At 45.1% G+C, this 21,508-nt stretch overlaps 2 protein-coding genes and 2 pseudogenes across 4 annotated transcripts; 1 reads left to right on the top strand and 3 right to left on the bottom strand.

Annotated features, from left to right (window-relative positions):
- Positions 1 to 9,338: 9,338 nt before the first annotated feature.
- Positions 9,339 to 10,062, bottom strand: LOC309842096 (histone H3.2). The gene has a single exon (XM_082686039.1). The coding sequence runs from the start codon at positions 9,817 to 9,819 to the stop codon at positions 9,409 to 9,411; it is 411 nt and encodes a 136-aa protein (XP_082542165.1). The 5' UTR covers positions 9,820 to 10,062; the 3' UTR covers positions 9,339 to 9,408.
- A 739-nt stretch (positions 10,063 to 10,801) lies between these two features.
- On the bottom strand, positions 10,802 to 11,303 carry LOC309842100 (histone H2A type 2-A; the record flags this gene model as incomplete). Its single annotated transcript, XM_082686050.1, has 1 exon — positions 10,802 to 11,303. One exon carries the CDS (start codon positions 11,301 to 11,303, stop codon positions 10,911 to 10,913), a length of 393 nt encoding a protein of 130 aa, XP_082542176.1. The 3' UTR covers positions 10,802 to 10,910.
- Positions 11,304 to 11,660: 357 nt separating this feature from the next.
- On the top strand, positions 11,661 to 12,462 carry LOC309842102 (histone H2B type 2-E pseudogene; annotated as a pseudogene). The gene has a single exon. The product of its transcript is annotated as a histone H2B type 2-E pseudogene (transcript).
- A 4,717-nt stretch (positions 12,463 to 17,179) lies between these two features.
- LOC309842089 (cell division control protein 42 homolog pseudogene) lies at positions 17,180 to 19,385 on the bottom strand (annotated as a pseudogene). Its single transcript has one exon. The product of its transcript is annotated as a cell division control protein 42 homolog pseudogene (transcript).
- Between the last annotated feature and the right edge of the window lie 2,123 nt (positions 19,386 to 21,508).

The raw sequence follows: 21,508 nt of genomic DNA, 5'->3' as shown, positions 1-21,508 counted from the left end.
CTGAAGTTTGGCTTCTTGTACAGGTTAGCCAGCAGGAAGCTAGCAAATGGAACGGATTCCACTTCAGTTCCACTTCGCATCGGAAATTAAGGGCTCAATTTCTAGAACCAGACTGTTTGGGTTAGGGTCTTAACTTCACCATTTACTAACAGTAAAACCTTGGGGAAATTCCTTAATCTCTGAACTGCATATTATTTATTAGTAGTATTGGGAGGGAAAGAATATTTACCGTGTCAGGGTTTTACGTGGATAACATGTATTAATGTTTACAAAGCAGTTAGCCCTATGTCTGGCACTCAATACATGCTACTGCCTATTAATGACAACAGGTATTAATAGGGTTTATGCATTTGTCCCTTCAGAGTCTGGTCAGTGGGATCTAGGTCCTCAGAGACCCCTACACCCAGCCTACCAGCAAAATGAAATTTGTGAGTCTACAGAGCCATGGACCAGGCTGGAATGGGCTGAGCAAGGACCCAGGAGGTCATCCCGATGACCCGAGGGGCACCAGCCCTTCATTTCCTTTTCTACAGCTTTGCAATGCTAGGGCAATGTAACGATAAACCCTCAAAGAGAGTTAAACACAAAAACCAAGTAGTAAAGGAAGAGAGGAAGGGAAAAAGAGCAATCAAAGAAACAGAAACCCAAGGGGCACCTGGGTGGCTCAGTGGGTTAAAGCCTCTGCCTTCAGCTCAGGTCACGATCCCAGGGTCCTAGGATCGAGCCCCACATCGGGCTCTCTGCTCCGCAGGCAGCCTGTTTCCTCCTCTCTCTCTGCCTGCCTCCTCTGCCTACTTGTGATCTCTGTCAAATAAATAAATAAAATCTAAAAAAAAAGACTGTTTAAAAAGAAACAGAAACCCAAAATCAAAACCTGGCTGAAAAAAACTTACTCAGAAGCTCAAAGTTTAGCCCAGATCAGGGGCCCTGATGAGCTGGAGAGGAACCGCTGTCTTCAGAAAATTTGCAAGACCAGGAAACACCTAACTTTTTACTCATCTGGGTGCCTGAGAGGGACTGTGAGATTCAGAACCAGATAACAAACCAGCCAGATTTAAAAGTTAACCGACATCCAGAGCCTGAAATTTTCGGAAGACCATTTAGCAATAATTACCAAAATTACTGAAAAATATACTCCAAGTTCTGTGCACAAGGATAATAAATTGTAGCAGTGTTTTTAGTAGCAAAAATCTGGATAGTACCTAAATATCCATTAACATGAGTCTGAGTAAATAAGAAGCATCTTTTCTTTTTTTGAAGATTATATTATTTATTTATTTGACAGAGAGAGAGATCACAAGTAGGCAGAGAAGCAGGCAGAGAGAGAGAGGGAAGCAGGCTCCCTGCTGAACAGAGAGCCCGATGAGGAGCTTGATCCCAGGATCATGACCTGAACCAAAGGCAGAGGCTACCCACTGAGCCACCCAAAAAGCATCTTTTAAGTGAGAAGCTACATCCTTTAATAAGAATGAGGCAGATCGACACAGAAGAAGTTTATACAGAGTTTATATAGCTTTAGAGAGTGAGATTAACTGGGACAAAGACCAAATATATATTTCTTATTGTATATCACAATACCATAGCTAACAACACCCTAAAAAGCTGGATCTTGGAGAATCTTGAGAAAAGACAGAGCCGATTAGAGTCAAAAGAATAAAGCCTAGAGATCTGGGTTGATTCTGGGCAAGTTTAGAGTGACCTTTTTGGGTGCAAGCTGGACTGAAGGGGGCAGAGAATGAGAAACTGAAACCAGTTAAGAGGCGGTTATAAGCCAGAGAGGGCCCTGGACAAGAATGGTAGCAGCAGCACTGAAAAAGATACTGGAAAAAGAGATGGTGCTGGCAGGAGGCATGGAAATCCCTGGTTTCCCCAAATTTGTGGCGACATTTGGGTGGAATTTAGATACCACTCTTTGATTTGAGTTAATTGTTAATTAAAGACCATACAATATTGGTGATGGAAAGGACCCCATCTGGTCCAATTTTCTCATTAAATATAATGAGAAAATATAATAACAATACTATAATAAATAAATATAATAAATGCATAAAATATATTTTATAATATGTTATTTATATATTTATACAAATGTATATTTGTATATTTTATTATATATTTATATATAGATTTCTTATATTATTTATATATTTTATAAATATTACTTATATTATATTACTTATATAATATATATTTATATTTACATAAAATAGATATATTATGAACATATGTTATAAATATAAGTATATAAATATATTGTGTATTTTATGTAAATATGAATATATTTATAAAAATATCAAATAAATAAAATAAATAATATAAATATTCCCTGTAATTCCAGGACAAAACTTGGCACCAGCTTCCATTCCCCACCAGATCCCTAAAGTGGAGTAGATGTTTTTAAGAGGCCTCTCCTTTGGGCCATGTCTTTACAAGCTCTTCCCAGGACCACCCAAGTGTTTCTCCAGCTCCTAAAGGCAGATGAGAGAACCCATCGGGGTAACTAGATCTAGGGCCAGATCCACATTCCCAGCTGCCTGAAGGTCACAGCTACTTGCTCCTGCCTATTGAGAGCTCTGACCCTGTGGGACTTGATGTGCAAACCTCAGTGGCACCCCCTCCCAGGCTGCCTATTCCCGTGAAGGTGACATCCTCCTAGTCACTCAGGCAGGAAGGTCTAGAGAAATCTTTGGTCACTTTTGCCCACAACAACCTCTTCTGTCCCTTCCCCATTCCAGGCTATGGCAATCTTCCACATGCAAAAATGCCAAAACTTTCCCTCCCCTCCATCGCTGTGGCTGATTTCCTTGTTCTCATCCTCAACACCCCTGATCTGTGATGTCCGTGTGGCCTCTGTCCTGGCCTCCCACCTTGGGCACTACTCATCTCTCACTCCTTTTGCGCCTTCACCCCAGATTGGCCTTCTTTACACACAGCTCTGATTCTGTGACCCACCTACTTGAGGCACGACCCTCAATTGGCTTCCCTCCCTTTCCTTGTTCTCTTTTATCCTCATTTCCCAAACTTTCCTTCACTCCACATAGAAAACCATTCTGCTGTGTTTTAACTATCTTTTTGTTTCTATGCATGATTTCAAAATATACTGTCTTTTAATTTACATAAATAGTATTGTTTTACATCGAATTCCATTCCTTATCTTATTTCCCTCAGAACTATGTTTTTAAGATCTGTCCTAGTTATGTGTCCATTTACTCCACTGTCTCTTCCTGCCGCAGAGTCCCCCAGGGAGTGAATCCAGCATACTTTCTCCATCTGCTCTCCCAGTGACAAATACCCACATGGTTTCTAATGTCATGTGCCCTGATAGGCCTGTAGGTGAAGTTCTGAATAAATATTCAAAAACAGAATTGTTGGGGTGTCTGGGTGGCTTAGTCATTAAGCGTCTGCCTTCAGCGCAGGTCATGATCCCAGGGTCTTGGGATCCAGCCCCGCATCGGGCTCCCTGTTCACTGGAGAGTTTGCTTCTCCCTCTCCCACTCCCCCTGCTTGTGCTCTCTCTTTATCACTGTATCTCTCTCTCTCTGTCAAAAAAAAAAAAAAAAAAACTTAAAAAAAAAAACCCTTAAAACAGAATTGTTGCTTCCTCGCATGTGTATCCCTAATTGGCCTAAGAAGCACCAGGCTGCTCTTCAGAAAGGCTTTCCTAGTCCACACCCCACCAGTAGGACACCAACCATTGAAGCCCTCCATCCCGGCTAACCCTTGGCATTATTCAGCTTTCCAATATTTCCCAGTGTCCAGAGTAAAGTGCCATCTCCTATCGCTTTAATTTGCCTTTCTCTGATTACTTTTATTTATTTATTTGCTTATTTATATATTTTTTGAGAGATAAAAAGCATGCGTGAGCACAGGTTTTGGGAGGTAGGGAGGGGCAGAGGGAGAGGGAGAATCTTAAACAGTCTTGTGCCCAGTGTGAGCCTGACACAGGACTCCGTTTCATGATCCTGCAGTCATGACCTAAGCCAAAGTCAAGAGCCAGACGCTTAACTCACTGAGCCATCCGGGTGTATCTGATTGCTAATATTTCTGAGCAATCATATTTGTTAAATATTTTGCTTCCTCTTCTGTAATCCTTTCCCCTATCCTGTTTACAGAATAAAATTTACCCCTCCCCAGGTCAGCATGCTGACTCCCAAAAAAAACCCCAAGAAGCTGGCCTCAGAGTCAGAAATGACTAAAAAGTCATTTCCCATTCCCACCCTTGAGTCACCCTGTGGTCTGGCCTCCACTCACAGTTCTCCTCATCTTTTTCTCGTTCCTCTGCCTGGATTAAGACTCCTGGCCTCAGCCCAAGTTCTCCTACAGGAAGAGCTCCCTGATTCCCTCTGTTAGAAGTCACCTTTCCCTCTGAGCTTCTGGAGAACTCATCCGAACCTTCTCTGTCACCTGGCACAGAATGCCTTCGGTTATAGCGCAGGGCTCCTCACACAACCTGGAGAACTCATTTCCATAAATGTTGCAAACTCATGCATATGCTTCCAGGCATGAAGAGATGCTAGGATTCCTGCCAAACAAAATAATAACAATTTTTCATTTCAGTGATGATTTTACTTTGTTCATAATTTTCTTTATTGCAGTGTTTTTCAGTTGCAGGTTGTAACCCATTAGCAGGTGGTAGAATTGATTTAGAAAACAGGAACCAGGGATGCCTGGGTGGCACAGCTGGTTAAGCATCTGCCTGGATCCTAGGATCAAGTCCTGCATCAGGGCTCCCTGCTCAGCGGGAAGCCTGCTTCTCCCTCTGCCTGTTGCTCCCCCTGCTTGTGCTCTCTCTCTGACAAACAAATAAAATCTTAAAAAGAAAAAAAAGCCCTTCCTCACCCCCAGGCTTATTGTGAATTGAATGACAGGTGAGTGAAAGATGAGCCCTAAGCCATCTAGGAACCTGGACCTAGATATTATCACTGCGTACCCACACAGTCTAGAAGCTGGTTGTGTGGTTACAATTATTCATCAGTTTTTATGTGTATCATGATTGTGACTTGACAGGTTTGTAACATACATCAATTCCTATGAATGTCACTAATATTTACACCCTCGATGTTAATGATACTATTAATACTGATTTATGAGGACTTGTAAGGTTCTGTTCCAAGCATTTTGTATGGACTATATGGTCTCTCTTCATCCTCACAACATTCGTGCATTGGGTACATTTATGATCCTGCTTTACACAGGAAGAAATGGAGATCCCAGTCTTTTCTCTTGGGAGGCTTTCCCTGGTTAGGGGTCAGGAGCCCTGGTCCTACCTGCAATGGGCCTCAGACGTCAAGCCCAGTTTGTAGCAGCAAGGACCCTGGGCCTCCTTTTCTATCCCCTTATCTCTCCTCTTCCCACCTCTCCTTACGTACACTTTACTGTGTGCTCCTGGTCCCCCATCACATCCTCAAAAAATCCAATTAGCAGTTCTAAATCTGAGGTCTTTGGGGATATAAAGGGAGACATTTCTCCCCAGATCGTCTACATTCAGGAACAGATTGGGGGTGCTGGTGGGGGTAGAGCTCAGGAAACTTCTCAGTTACTATCACCAGGAACAGGTTTTCCAGACACTCTGCTCTCGGGCACTTTCTTGTTCCCACGTTCCAAGACACGACCCCAAGGACCTTGGAATTTCTTTGCCAAGGTCCAGTTCAGAGCTCCTCTTCATCTGTAACTGCAGGGACCCAAGAGCTGGGGCCTCTTATTCCCAACTTCTTTATGTAAAAGCCAAAGGGGCGTGCCCCTCGTCAAGCATTTCCTGACTCCCTGGGGCATGCCATGCACCCTGGGTGCTGATGCCACAGGCCTGAGCAAGACGGAAAACAAGATGATCTTCACCCTGAGCAATGCTGCTGGCCTACTGCTGAGGGTAAAGGAAGGGGAGTAAGTAGAGGTAGAGGGAGAGGCAAGGAGATGAGGAGGAGGAAGAGAAAGGGAAGGGGGGGCTACATAAGGGCTGGATCCTGAAGAATGAGCAGGGGTTCTTGGGGTTACCAAAAAGGGGAGGACAGAAGAAATTCTAGATAGAAGAAATGGAATGTGTGAAGACATGGTATCCTGGGGGATTGCAGATGTTCCATGGGGCTAGAACTTACTTGTTTGCCTGGCAGGGGGTCCAAAAGCTGGGAAGGCTCTGAGAAATGGCAGGAACTAGATGTACATCAATTCTTACTGGGATCTTTTAAATTTGATAACGGTTAATAAAGTAGCTCAAATTAACTGAATGTTTATTCTGGACCAGACATTGTGCTAGGTTCCTTAAGAATGGTCACTTTTAATATTTCCAAAAACACTATTCGTAAGATGTTCCCATTTTACAAATGTCCTCATTTTTCAAACTGGAAAAGTAAGGCCTACCGAGATTTACCTGCTGAAGTCAAGGCCTTCAAGTTTGGGTTCGTCTAATGGCTGAGCCCCAACTAGTCATTTAACCTCCATTGCTCTGAACTACCATACAAAAGAAGGTAGGCTTTAACCTGAAGGGAATGGGAAGAAGGTAGAAAAAATTAAAACACGAGAGTGACAGAGTGGAAGCTTACTAGCAGGGCAGAGTCTAGCCTGAAAGCTTAATCCTCCAGATCAGAGTCGGGGGTGAGGGGTGGGCTCAGTTAACCTGGATAGATAGAGAAAGTGTGTTGGAATTGAAAGTCAGAAAGTAGATTTGATAACATTTGGTGCCTCCTGAAATTTGGACAAAGGGGAAGAGCAAGGAACTTCTGCCCCGAGCAGCCTGGGGGATGAAGGTATCTTTCAAAAGATGGTGAATATGGAAGGGGGAAAATAGCTTTGGGAAGCAAGATGATGTACTTTTACAAATAAGATGAGTGTGAAGGGCTTATTAACCTATCCAGAAGAAACTGGCCACCCGGCAGTTAAAAATATTAGTGTACAGCTCAAGACAGGGGACATGGCAGAAAATACCAACTTGGGAGCACTTGAGGGAAGCAGAGATATGACAAGCAGGGAATCCATGATCTCTTTTGAGCTGGAAGTAAGAAAAAGCCAAGGCCAACATGGCTGAAACCAGGAATATCGGTGGGCCTGGCAGAGAAGAGGAGGAGAATACGAGGAGTTTGAGATGGGGATATGGAGAAGGATAAGGATGACCAGGAAAGGGTGTGAACCTGGAGACCAAGTCCTCTTCCAAGGAAGAAAAGGTAGTGCCCACAGGGCCATACCACAGAGCTTACATCTACACATGCAAATACACCCCCTACCCTAAGGCCAATTTACATCTGAACAAAAACTGGTTTTCGCTTCTCGAAAATCCCAGGCTCTGGGGCACCTGGGTAACTCAGTCAGTTAAATGCCTGCCTTTGGCTCAGATCAAGACCCCAGGGTCCTGCAACAGGCTTTCTGCTCAGTGGGGAGCCTGTTTCTCCCTCCCCTGGCTTGTGTTGTCAAATAAATTAATAAAATTCTTTAAAAAAAAAAAAAAAATGCAGGTTCAGGGTAGACTTTTCCTGCAACCCAGCTAGCCGTGTAGAAGCTAATTGCTACAGGAATAACATTTATTTACTTTGTCCTTAACTACCTCTTAACTCTCACCTAAGAGTAGACATTTAAGTACAGAAATTATTAAATATGAATACTTACATTTTAAATTGTTGTCTTGTATTGATGTACTGTCTGTGCTGGTCTCTTAAAGATTTGAAAGATTGCTGGGAGGGGAGGCTTTTCCAGCAACAGGAACATAAGATTTTCTTCTATTTCTGACTATCAACAATGCCACTAAATTTCCCTTTGAGGTTCAGACAGGGAGACTTCTGGAGGTTACAGGCACTCAGATTGGTAGCTTGAAGCAGTGTGATACTGGGGGCAAGTGCAGGATGTAGAGGACTGACACCTGTAACTGACATCACAGCTTCCAGGGTCAGTTCAGCCACTCCTGGGCCTGAGATGTTGGACAAGCCACACCTGAGAGCCTCAGAAAGCCCTATTATGTGCCTGAAAGATGGATGGATGGGATGATGGATAAGATGATGGGTGCAAAGGTGGTGCCCTCTCCCACCCCCACCTCTAAAAGTGACTTATTAACTCAGATAATAGTCACAAGACCCATGGATTTATCCTGCAATGAGGGCCTAAACAGGGAATAATGGTCTGAATAGGAACCTGGGGGTATGCCCTGGAGATTGGTGTGACCCAGTCCCTGAGAAAATTCTCTTGGTCTCCAGCTTTTCAGGGAGGGAACAGGAACTTACAAAACAACTGTTTCCTTCCTTTCCTCTTCTTTCCCTTGTGAATTCCTGCTGGAATATTTTTAACCTGTCACTGCGCTGCAACAAAACCGAAAACCCAAGTCTTGGCCCATTCCGGGGCAAGGAAATAACTAAGGTTAAAAAGAGGTGTCATCTAAGACCAGCAGAGCATTTGCACCTGTACCCGTAGCATCTCAGACCTGTAGAGCTCTGTGGAGGGGGGTCGGCAGGACTCTCCCACTCGAGAGCTTGCACTTCCACTTCCTAAATGGTGCAAGAACCATTCTTAAGGCCCACACCCTCATTATTTCCTGATTGTGCTAAAATTCATCTCCCAAAGGAGGACTGCCTCTTTACTCTCCCCAAGAACTTTCACTCAGAAGCCACCCATCTGTTTTTTCTCTGGGTAACCTCTCAGATACCTGAAGCGTTCCCACGTGTCTTAACAAAGCAATTCCGAGTCTGAACAGAAAATCCAGACGCGAGTCCAAGCTTTTAGAGACCTTCACAGAACACACGAGTCTCACAGTCTATGCGGAGAATGCATCAGCGAGGGCCCAGCTCCACCGGTCACGTTCCAGCCTGTCCCTGCGACCCCAATTCCGTCTTAGAGATAGGAGATAGGACTTATCCTACCGGCGAAAAATGGGAGGATTAGGCACACTCAAAACTCAGAAATCCCGAACTTGACCCGGCAGAGGTTGGGCCATACCAAGGTGGCGATTTCCCTCCCCAGCCGGAGCGCGGTGCCTCTCGGGGCCACTTCCGGCGCGAATGCCACTCCCGGTGGCCTAGAAAGGCGTGGGGCGCGCTCTGGAAGGCGAGTCCCGAGCTTCCCCTAGGGGTTCCTGGCCGTCTCGGGCTCCTCTCAACCCTGAAAGCCCCTCTTCTCCTGCTCGGACAGATTACAACCTAGGTCACGGTGGAGCTGCTAAAAGGCCATGCCCCTCCCTCCGCGTCCCAGAGTAAAGCAAGCGCACACCGCCATCTCCCAAAAGGTGCGTTTGGTGTGGGGGAGGAGCTACCCGCCCTGAAGATAGAAAATAGCCAACACGGCACCTGAATCATGCGCGTGGCTTTTACGCCACATGTCCGGAGTGGACGGACACCTGGACACCTAAGTGGCACAGCTTCTTCTAAGTGCTGTCGTGGGTGGCTCTGAAAAGAGCCTTTGGATGGGATGGAACCTCGAACCGAGCCGAACGCTCACTCAAGCCCGCTCCCCGCGGATGCGGCGCGCCAGCTGGATGTCCTTGGGCATGATGGTGACGCGCTTGGCGTGGATGGCGCACAGGTTCGTGTCCTCGAACAGCCCCACCAGGTAGGCCTCGCTCGCCTCCTGCAGCGCCATGACCGCCGAGCTCTGGAAGCGCAGGTCCGTCTTGAAGTCCTGCGCGATCTCGCGCACCAGCCGCTGGAACGGCAGCTTGCGGATCAGCAGCTCGGTGGACTTCTGGTAGCGCCGGATCTCCCGCAGGGCCACGGTGCCCGGCCGGTAGCGGTGCGGCTTCTTCACGCCGCCCGTGGCCGGCGCGCTCTTGCGGGCCGCCTTGGTGGCCAGCTGCTTGCGCGGGGCCTTGCCACCGGTCGACTTGCGGGCCGTCTGCTTCGTGCGAGCCATACCAACCAAATCACCACCTCAACCGCGCCGCCGCAGCCACACTAACGCCCCCTCCGCCCGCCGCCCCACTTTTTATAGGCACCGACTGTCTCCGATTGGGCGAGACAAGACTTGAAAGTCCCGCGCTGCCTGCCCATTGGCCGTGACGTCACCTGCCCTCGCGTCACCCATTGGCTTGGACAGAATCCTCCCTTCCTCGCCCGCCCTCCTCACTCTCCAGTTTGCCAACAGCCTTCCGCACCTTTGTTTTTCCTTTCTTTTCGGCGGGCGGGGGAAGGGTGTGTTAGCTCGCAACCGGGTCAGAATGTTGTTCCTCCCCAGCCCTTCAACCCCCTAGAACACGCGGCTCCCCGTTCCTTCCCACGCTGTCTCCCCAACTCGACCTCAAGCTTGCGTTGGCTCCGTCCCCCAAAACGCCTTGTTACCTTTGCAAGAGCCCCCTCGTTTCGTCAGGCGGAACGCCTGTCGGGGCTTTTCAGGTCGGAAAGTGGTCTCACCTCCTCCCCTCAACCCCTCCGCCTTCCGGGCGCGAGATCCCGCCTCCAGGAAGCTAAGTGGAGGCCCGCACCGCCGCTGCCAAGGCCGTCCCACACTTTTACTTGACCAACAGCCGGCTCAGGAAAGCCCAGGACCAGGTCTGCCGCACTCCCGCAAACTGCCCGCTCCCTTGCCGGCCGGCAGGAGTGCACGTGTACGTTGGGCCAAGGCCTCGGGAAGCGGGCCAGCTGCGCCCTCGGTCCCCCACTTAAGACTTGAGTCAGGAGCCGCCGGACAGTACTCCTGACCGAATCGAGCGTGGCTGTACCCCTTCTCCCTGCGTCCAGTCCTAAGGTCTACGAGCCACCCAACAAAATCAAGATGGTCGAGAGCTCAGGGTTGGAGACGAGCAACGGGGGAGGGGCAACCCCTTCCCCTGGCCTCGCCTCGGTGTCTCCGAGGGGATCGGCCCACTACCCGCAAAGGCAGAACGGAGCAAGCTGGCTACTGTAACAACTCTTTTACTTGAGAGAGTGGGTGGCTCTTAAAAGAGCCTTTGATTTCACAGGTGTCCTCTTCCACACCAGGGCTGGCTGGGCTTCAGGACGCCGGCCTCACTTGCCCTTTGCCTTGTGGTGACTCTCCGTCTTCTTGGGGAGCAACACGGCCTGGATGTTGGGCAGGACGCCGCCCTGGGCGATGGTGACTTTGCCCAACAGCTTGTTGAGCTCCTCGTCGTTGCGGATGGCCAGCTGGAGGTGGCGCGGGATGATGCGCGTCTTCTTGTTGTCTCGGGCCGCGTTCCCCGCCAGCTCCAGGATCTCCGCCGTCAGGTACTCCAGCACCGCCGCCATGTACACCGGCGCGCCGGCCCCCACCCGCTCGGCGTAGTTGCCCTTGCGCAGCAGCCGGTGCACTCGGCCCACCGGGAACTGCAGGCCGGCGCGAGACGACCGCGACTTGGCCTTGGCGCGGGCCTTGCCTCCTTGCTTGCCACGACCAGACATGACGATCACGCTCCCGCAAAACACCTCCCGCTAGGCCACCGACAAAGTCGCCGCGCGCCACCCCGCTTCACCTTTTTATAGGCAGAACCCGGATTGTCCACCCAGCCCTTCCATTGGCTGAAGCGCATCTTTGTCCTCACGGCCAATAGTGTGGCTCGGCCAGAATCCGCTCATTTCCATAATCTCGTCCCCCCGCGCAGGAGCGCCGCTGAAAACTCGCGAATCACCACGCAGCCCAAGCACAGCCTTAATTTGCCTACGGCCTCTTTAAGTAGCGAGGCGCTTCCGGCCGCCTGGGCCTTAACTGCGCTGCGTGCGCCTCCGGACGGCTCTCTGTTGTTGCTCGCGCTTCCCGCTATGCCCGAGCCGGCCAAATCCGCTCCCGCGCCCAAGAAGGGCTCCAAGAAAGCGGTCACCAAAGCCTAGAAGAAGGACGGCAAGAAGCGCAAGCGCAGCCGCAAGGAGAGTTACTCCATCTACGTGTACAAGGTGCTCAAGCAGGTGCACCCGGACACCGGCATCTCGTCCAAGGCCATGGGCATCATGAACTCCTTCGTCAACGACATCTTCGAGCGCATCGCCGGCGAGGCCTCCCGCCTGGCGCATTACAACAAGCGCTCCACCATCACGTCGCGGGAGATCCAGACGGCCGTGCGCCTGCTGCTGCCCGGCGAGTTGGCCAAGCACGCCGTGTCCGAGGGCACCAAGGCGGTCACCAAGTACACTAGCTCCAAGTGAGTCCCCGCCGGGAGGCGGCGCTCGCCCGGGGCGCCGGCCGCTTCGCTCCAAAGGCTCTTTTCAGAGCCACCCATTTTCTCCGTGAAAGAACAGTTTTTTCTCTACTTATATTCAGATACTTCTCTTTTTATAGTACTTAGTTTTATTTACTTAGGCAATATCAGTGTTTTCTTTTGGAGAACAAGAAAGGAACCCAAGATGGGTCCTGATTTTCTGCATGGTGGAGAGGCTAGGTGTATTCATTCTGAAAAGTAACAGCTATAACAAACGGTTAGCGATGCGTGGCAGTCAACGTAAGTCAAAGATTGTGGGAATTAGTGTTAAGGAGTGTTTACTGTAAAGCAATTAGTTGGGATTGTACTTTGTGACTGCATTTTCCTTGCTGTGAAAAATTCATGTTATAAATGCTTTTGAAACCACCTCAGAACCTCTTTCCTTTTTGTGTATCTCGATATCTGGATTCTGTCGTAAGTAATTTCTAGGTTACATACCTCTCCTGTCCCAGTTTAGTATTCCTTTCAGGTACACTGAGTCAGTACGTACTTCTCAAATTGGAGACGTTAGATTGTCAGGTAATAAAACGGGCACTTAGATTAATCTGTAATAGACCATTTCTGCTCAGGTGTTAAGAAGTTACACAATTCCCCATAGTTGTAATTTTGATATTTAACAATCTGGAAAAGGAAGAAAGTAAAGAGGGTTTATAGATTCTCAGGGATTTCCAGAACCTGGGCCTGCTAATCATAAAATGTCCAGGAACTCAACATTGTCAAAACTTTTAAGTCTGAAAAATGTTTGTCACTTTCTTGGAACAGTTGTGTTTTCTTCCTCTCTGAAAATAGAAGCACTAAATATTAGAGAAAAAGGGCTTTCTCCATTTTTGAGACTGGATGTTTAGAAGCAGTGCTTCCTAATATTTGAGGCCATTTGACCCTGAATCAGTCAGTCTGTTTATCCCTAAAGCCACACATTTCCACTGAACCCAGATCACGGGCACTGAGGGAGACAGGCAAGGATGGACAACCTCTGGAACATTTCAGGTGATTCACATATTTGATAACCACTGACATACTGTCTATATAGTTGCCATATTAGTCGGTAAGAACCTGTTGGAGTTTTCAGTCACCACCCAGACTATTACTCCTTTTTCCTTAATTGTCCTTTCCCAGAACTCTTTATAATACTATTTAGAAAATTAGTTTCATATATCCCTCATTAATTCAAGGCACTAAATACAGCATAGGACTTTGCCTTTCTACCTTCATTAGTGTTTGAAAACACATTTTAAAGAGGTCAAGTGAGAACAGAAAATCAGATACTAAAATAAAGGTGTAAAACTAAAACTTCCTGGAAAAAAAAATGTTAAGTGCACTGCAGGTGTCCTAGCTCATCCCCTTGTGCATACTCTTTTTCTCATGTACCCACATAAAATCCCAAATATGATCCTCCAGCATGATTTTTATTGCCTCCTGTCTGCCCTGCCTATTTAAAAAACAGTAAGTTATTTCCTAGTATTCTACTGAATCCATCCCTTCTTTCCAATGGTTAGACCCCAGGAAACATCTTCCTGCTTTTGCATGTGCCTTTGCTTGAATCTACTGAGATTAGACAGGAGGCTGAAGCATGGAAATGGGAAGGAGAAAAGAAAATAGAGGGAGGTTTGAGTTTACAGGGTAGGAATATAATGAAAACATTTTAAGAGGCACACAGGATGTTGGGCAGATGCTGTAATTACATGTTGGGGAGGGAGTCATCACTGTTTGGTTCTGAGGATTCTCTGAATATTGGGTAGGAAAGCAAAAATAGCTAATTCTTAAAGGTGGAGATGACTCAGTGTAACTATATTATCCATCAGTAATTCCCTTTGGCATCAGATTTTACACTTAACAAGTATGAAAACAAAATAGACATCTGTTCAGGCTCCACCATGAGTATTGGTGCACACCACTTCCTGCAATAAAGGTGTGGGGGGCGGGGATCATATTTTGCACCCTCAGATAAATAAAACATGCTGGGGATGCAGCAGTAAACAGAGAAGAAAAAGTCCCTGTCCACTTAAAGCTATGTGTTCATTGGTGGATGCTGAAAAGAAGTAAATGGAAGAAATATAATCAGGGAATGATAGGTCTATGGAGTACTACAGAATATGGAATCCAGTGTGGACAACAGGTCTGATCACTTAATATTTGAGCAAAGGCCTGAATAGATAGGATAGTGAGCCATAGCCCACCTTGGAGAAGTGTATTCTAAGAATTGGGAAACAAGTGCAAAGGCCTTGGGGCAGGCACATGTTTGGGGAGTTCAAGTAATAAGCAATGTTAGTAAGGCTGAGACACAGCAAGCAAAGAGAATATCTGCAGGGAGAAGAGATCAGGGAGGTAGCTGAAGGTCAGACCATGTAGGCCATAGAGAGGCTTCATAGGCCACCACAAAGATTTTGTGAGTGCCTCCAAGTGAGTTGGAGTGCCTTTGGAGAGTTTGATCAGAGTAACGACATTATTTGACTTTTTTTTTTTTTTTTAAAGCTCATTGAGGATGCTATGTTAAAAAATAGACTATAGGAGAGCAAGAGTAATAGCAGGAGAGAGATAGGTGGTATCACTGGAGATCTGAGAAGTAGTGAAGACATATTTTAATTGAAACTGATGAGCTGAATGTAGGTTATGACAGGAGAAGAATAAAGGATTAATTGCAGGTTTTTGGACAGAGCATTCAGAAAGAGCTGCTATTTACTGACATGAGTGATGAGTAGGTTTGGAGGGAGAAATCCAAAGTACTGTTTCGGACAAAATTGTGAGACTCCTGGGAGCTATCTGAGTGGAAATATCAAGTAGGAATCAGATAGGAATGACCAAATTCCCAAATGGGAATATGAAATATGATAATCTGGAGTTCAGGGAAGAGAAAAGGGTTAGAGGTAGAAAGTCTGGTTCTTGCTCTTTTGTAGATGATCTGCCGTCTCTTTCTGAAAGCACTTAGAATCACTAGAACATGTCAAGATGTGTTCTCTTCCTGGAAATGACTTAGTTTTGGTCTACTGAGACCAAATTTGACTAAACTCCCCTATGCAACTTCATTTTCAACCTCAGAATAACCAAATGTCTAAGCCAATGTAATTGGAGCATCCTTGGACTAGTGCAATCACATAAGTCACTATAATCTTTTTTTTTTTAAAGATCTTATTTTATTTATTTGACAGAAATCACAAGTAGGCAGAGCAGCAAGCAGTGAGAGAGGGGGAAGCAGGCTCCCGCTGAGCAGAGAGCCCGCGGGGCTGGATCCCAGGACCCTGAGATCATGACCTGAGCTGAAGGCAGAGGCTTAACCCACTGAGCTACCCAGGCACCCCAAGTCACTGTAATCTTTAATGAGTAGAGCAAGTATGATGAGCGAGAGATAACATTCAGAGTTCTAGTTAGTAGATGGATGATCACTCCCAAACATACATAAGCCCTTTAATGAGATGAAAAATCGTATGTTCTTGACAAAAGTGTAGTTAACATAGTTTTATTGCAAAATAAAATGGATGATAATGTCTATGAAAGCTGTTTCTGTCATACTTAAAGTCTTTAATCACAATTAAAAAAAAATTCTCAAGAAGGGGGAGTTCAAACCTATAGAAAAATTGAAAAAAAAAAGTAGATCTTCAACCATATCTTCATTTAGATTCACTAATTGTCACAATTTGCTGCATTTGCTTTATCACTTTTCATGCACACTTACACATTTTTTGAATAATTTAAAAATAAGTTGCAAACATTCTGACATTTCTCCCTAAACACTTTAGCATTTCTCCCTTAGAAATAAAGACATTGTCCTATATCACTACATACCATTATTACATACAACAAATTTAATCCCGATTTAATATTAAGTTATATACAATCCATATTCAAATTTCTTCAATTGTGAAAAAAATATCCTATGTATAGCTGTTTATTAGTTTCCATGGCCTAATTGGAAATAGTCTTTGCAGTTGTAACAAATTACAGTGATCTTTTTTTTTTCTTTTTTTGGTGAAGGGTTTTTTGTTAATTTGTTATTTATTATTTGTTATTTGTTAATTTGCATCTGAAAAGAACGCATATACAAAGAATTGGGACAGGAGGAAGCATTGGTTCAACAGTAATCAATCTACAAGAATTAGGATTAGGGGAAGATGGAGAAGATTACCCAAACATTTTTTTAAAAAACTGGAAACTGCAACCAAAGTAAGTGGATAAAATTCTTATTAACACTCACAAAGAGTCTTAAGACTCCATGATTTTTTTAAATTAAATTAGAGCCCTCAAATGGCTACTCTAGGGTTCCTCATATGCAAAACAGAAACAAGGGGATTCCCCTGACTGGTCTCCTGTTGTTAAATGTTCTCCCCACCCCACCCACACCCCCCAGCTTCTTCATCCTCCCAGCTTGAAAGAGGATGTGCATCATTCCAAAGATCTGTCTCCCAGCGCCACCCCTCACATTTCCTCGATTTACCAGGTCTTCAGCTGTATTCTAGGAACACTGTATTGTACACTATTAAGCTGGATATCTCTGCTAAGCATGTAAGACAATGACTGACAGGGGAAAAAATGTTTTTTAATTACGTACTCAATCCATTTGGTGTACTTCCAAAGGCACAATACTTTTCTTCATTTATCAGTGAAAGAAGAAATTAACTTCAAAAAAAATCAGCAAATGGCAAACAAATTTCCTTGAAAGTCACAGTCACATATAGAGTGTGCATCCTAGAAGAGAGGAGGGGCAAGACATGTTCCACCAACTTTCGTGAGTTTCATCAAATACTGGACCTACTCAAGGGTAGAGAGAAAAGGCAGCTTTCAAAAAGGAGTGGGTTGTGGTTTTTTTTTTTTTTTTTAATAGAGATCACAAGTAGGCGCACGCAGAGAGAGAGAGAGAGAAAGGGAAGCAGGCTCCCCGCCCCCCCCCCCCCCCAGCAGAGAGCCCACTTCAGGACTCGATGTGGGGCTTGATCCCAGGACTCTGAGATCAGGACCTGAACCTAAGGCAGAGGCTTTATTTAACCCACTGAGCCACCTAGGCACCCCTGAAGGAGTACATTTTTAAATGAGACATTTAGGGCGCCTGGGTGGTTCAGTAAATGCCTCATTATAAATGATGCCTCATCATTTATAATGAGGCATTTACTATACTCCTTCCTAAGAGCACGAGGTGAAGAACAAGTTTTCTAAACTAGATCTAGGAAGTGGAATGTGGAATCAATTCGTCCTCCTCCCCTTAAGGGCTGTCCAATGGTTAATGAATTTTAAAAACATGACTAAATAAAAACACCCCCCCACACACATTCCTGTACCCCACCCCACTGCCTACCAAAACCAGAAACAAACAAACAAAATTAAATGTCCCAGATCATTCTCCAGAGTGGATGGAGCCTGGAAGAACTTCAAAATCCCACATTAATCTGCTAGAGTCATCATGAGCATGTCTTGTTTTAAACAAATGACAAAACAATAACTAGTACTAATCACTTTTCTGACAATACACAATTACTCAAATTAGAGAGGGGTAAAGGAATCATACGTCCGGGCCTTGTCTCACATGAGTGCATGTGGGTAGGTGCAGACACTTGTCATTATTGCAAAAATGATTTTTAATCTTAATCTTGAGTTTGATTTTAAATTGCTTTTAGTGTGATGCTGACACCAGCCATAGAGAAAGGGCTCTGGAGAGACGTTCACAGCAACACACACCAGTGGCTCCTCTCTGGTCCGGCAAGCTCCAAGGTAGCCCATGTTGCTTCGTCAAATACATTCTTTAGGTGTTTCTGTGCCAGTGCAAAACACTCCACACACTTGACTGCCTTCAGATCCCCGGGCCAGCTTTTCAACCGTCCTTGGAGTGATAGGCTTCTGTCTGTTCTTGGCAAGTTTCTCAGTCACAGAGGGGTCATCTCAGGTATCAATTTGGGTCCCAACAAGCAAGAAAGGAGTGTTTGGACAATGGAGCATTATCTCAGGCACCCTCTTTTCCCTCACATTTTCAGATGAGGATGGTGAGACCACTGACGAACAGATGAAAATATACCTGTTTGTGGATAACTCAGTGGCCGTAATCTTTCACAATCCTCTTGCCCTGCAGTGTCAAGAAGTCCAAGAGCATATGCCCTCCACCAATCGTAACTGGCTGCATCCTTGTCAAAAACAACCGGTACATGGGCAGGTGGAAATCCGATTGTTGTGTAGGATATCAGGAGACATATTTTACCAACAGCACCATTGCCCACAACAACACACTTCATTGTCTACAGTGCAGAAACCACTCTGTATCTTCCTGAAGTATTTCAGATTCAATGATGACCTCAGCTTCTCCGCCGGGGCACTGGCAACACCGCCTACAGTTGGTCCTTGAACAACAACGGGTTTGGGGCACCGACCCTTGAGCAGTCAAAAATCTGCATGTGAATTCTGATTCCCCCCAAAGGACTACTAGTCTACTGTTGACTGGAAGGAAGGCCTTCTGATAACATCAGTCGTTAACACATAGTTCGTGTCATATACTATTTTCTTACAATAAAGTAGGCTAAAGAGAAGAAAATGTGATTAAAATCATAAGGAAAATACATTTGGAGTTCTGGGCCATATTTATCCAAAAAATGTGTACAAGTGGACCTGTGCAGTTCAAGTGTGTTGTTCAGGGGTCAACTAACTGTATTATAAACTTTGTGGCTTAAACACATATGTATTCTCTTATAGTTTTAGAGATCAGAAATAAAAAATCAGTTTTACCAAGTGGAAACCAAGACTTACTCTCTCCAAAGGCTCTAGGGAGAGACTCCATTTCCATGCATTTTCCAGCTTGTAGGCGGGGACCTTTCTCTGCTCATGGTCCCTTCTTTCCTCTTCAAAGGTGTCGAATCATCTTCAAATCTCTCTCTGATGTCATCACCTTTTTCCGCCCTTGACCCTTCTGCTTTACTCTGATAAGGACCCTGGTGATTACATTTGGGGCTCACCCAAATAATTGAGGATAATCTCCCTATTTCAAAATTGTATCAGTAAAGTCCCCTTTGCCATATAAGGTAACATTCACAGATTCTACGGACTTAGATGTGCATGTAATTGGGGGCCATGTGCCGCTTACCACAGCTGTTGACTACTGTTAGGCATTGAATTTTGTCCTCTGAAAAGATATGTTGAAATCTAACTCCCCATGGCCTTAGAATGTGGCCTTATTTGGAAGTAGGGTCTTTGCAGCGATGTACAGTCATACCTCTGACATATTGTGGGTTAGGTTCCAGACCACCACAATAAAGCAAATATTGCAATAAAATAAATCAAATGAAATTTTGAGTTACTCAGTACATATAAAATTTATGTTTACACTGTGTTGTATTTTATTAAGTGTGCAATAGCATTATGTAAAAAAAAAAACTCTGATATATATACCTTAATTATAAAATATTTTATTGATAAAAATGCTAACAATCATCTGAGCTTTCAGCAAGCTGTGATCAGTGATCACAGGATGCCATAACAGTAATAATGAAAAGTTTGAACTATTGTAAGAATTACCAAAATGTGATAGAGACATTGAGTGAGCAAATGGTGTTGGAAAAATGATGCCAATAGGCTCGCTCCATATAGGGTTGGTGCAAGCCTTCAATTTGTAAACAAATTGCAAAGCACAATAAAATGAGATTTGCCTGTAATCAATTTAAAATGAGGTCATTAGGGTGGGCCCGAATCCCATGTGACTATGAACACGAAAATGTACAAACACACAGGAAGAAAACTGAGCTAGAGGTCGGAGTTATGCAGTCACATGCCAAAAAAATCGCTGGAGCTACCAGAAGCTGGGGAAAAAAAAACAGAGGGAGTACATCCCTTAAGAGCCTTCAGAGGGACCGGGCCCTGGCAACACCTTGACTTCAGATTCCTAGCCTCCAGAACTACAGCAGAATAAATCCCTGTTGCTGTTTTAAACGATTTTATTTATTTATTTGAGAGAGAGTGAAAGAGATCACAAGTAGGCAGGGAGGCGGGCAGAGAGAGATGGTGAAGCAGGCTCCCCACCAAGCAGAGCTCCCAATGCAGGGCTCGATCCCAGGACCCTGAGATCATGACCTGGGCCGAAGGCAAAGGCTTAACCTACTGATCCACCCAGGCGCCCCAAATTCCTGTTGTTTTAAGCCACTCAGTTTTTGGCCCTCTGTTATAGAAGCCCTGAAAAACTCATACAAAGACTAAGATTTTTAGTAACAGAATTACATTAAGTTTTTAAATAAAATCTCAGATTTCTTTAAATCCCAGACAATCCTTCTGGATGGTAATATTAATCTCTGGCCCTGGTGAAGTATTGATTTTAATTTAACTTGGAGACTTGGTCCAAATGTGCAGTTGGAGCACCTCTATTTTTTTCTTATCTACCTCATTTAACCTCTTTGAGACTTTTTGGGACAAACGGTCTATCATTGTTTATGCTGGGAAATTATGTTATTATTTCTCAAACATTTCAAGATTCAAACTAGTTTAAATGAAAGTATGTCAGATAAACAGGCTTAACTGGATGTCCGAAGGTAGAACAGGGCTTCCAGTTTGGCTGAATTCCATGAGTGGTTGGTTCAGTTCTCCGATTCTCCCCTGTGGATGTACTTTTTCCTCTAGTGGGATCACGACCCCAGCCTAAGGCAGACACTTAACGACTGAGCCACCCAGATGCCTCCCAGTATTCTATTTTGATTTACAGCCCCAGTTGTTCAGAGGCGTTCTGGGGGGCTCAGTCGGTTAAGTATCTGACTCTTAATTTCAGTTTAGGTCATGATCTCCGAGTCGGGGGGATGAATTCTGCCTCATGCTCCCTGATCAGCAGAGAGTCTCCTTGAGATTCTTTCCCTCTCCCTCCCTGGCTGTCCACACCACCCACACACTCTCTCTCAAATAAACAAATCTTTAAAAGAACAAAAAAACCCACACAGCACTAATTGTTCAAACCAAAAACTTAGTAGTTTTGCTCTTATATAATCTTATTCCTCACCAAAACCAGTCAATTTTACCTCCAAAATATAATCCTAATTCCAACATAGCTAACCATGACCATTACCATCACTGTATTCCTATCCAAAGTGTCTAAACTTTCTAGGGGTTCTCACACTTAGGCACCCATTGGAATCACCCAAAGGATCTATTAACACAGATTATCAGGGCCTGAACTTCTCACTTTCAATAGATTTTTCAGGTAATGCTGATGCTCCTGATCTGGAGACCAGATTTCAGGAATCACTGCTCTAGTCCGCAACACTACAATAGCCTCCTAATTGGTTTTTTTTTTTTTTTTTTTTCTCCTACTGTGGGCAACCTAGGGTCTATGACCACTAAGCAATCAGCATAATCTTTCTTAAGGTTATAACAGATCCCTGCCTTAAAAACAATCCAAGAGTTCCCTAAACACTGAGAACAAACTCTCAAGCTAACCAACTTCCTTTTCACTTTGCCAACCATATT

Source organism: Mustela nivalis, assembly GCF_964662115.1.
Source record: "Mustela nivalis genome assembly, chromosome: 10".
NCBI classification, from domain to species: Eukaryota; Metazoa; Chordata; class Mammalia; order Carnivora; family Mustelidae; genus Mustela; species Mustela nivalis.
The sequence above is the reverse complement of the archived record's forward strand: the minus strand, read 5'-3'. Positions and strand labels throughout refer to the sequence as shown.

Excerpts from the sequence above, each read along its gene's own strand:
- LOC309842096 (XM_082686039.1), bottom strand. The coding sequence starts at position 9,819 with ATGGCTCGCACGAAGCAGACGGCCCGCAAGTCGACCGGTGGCAAGGCC.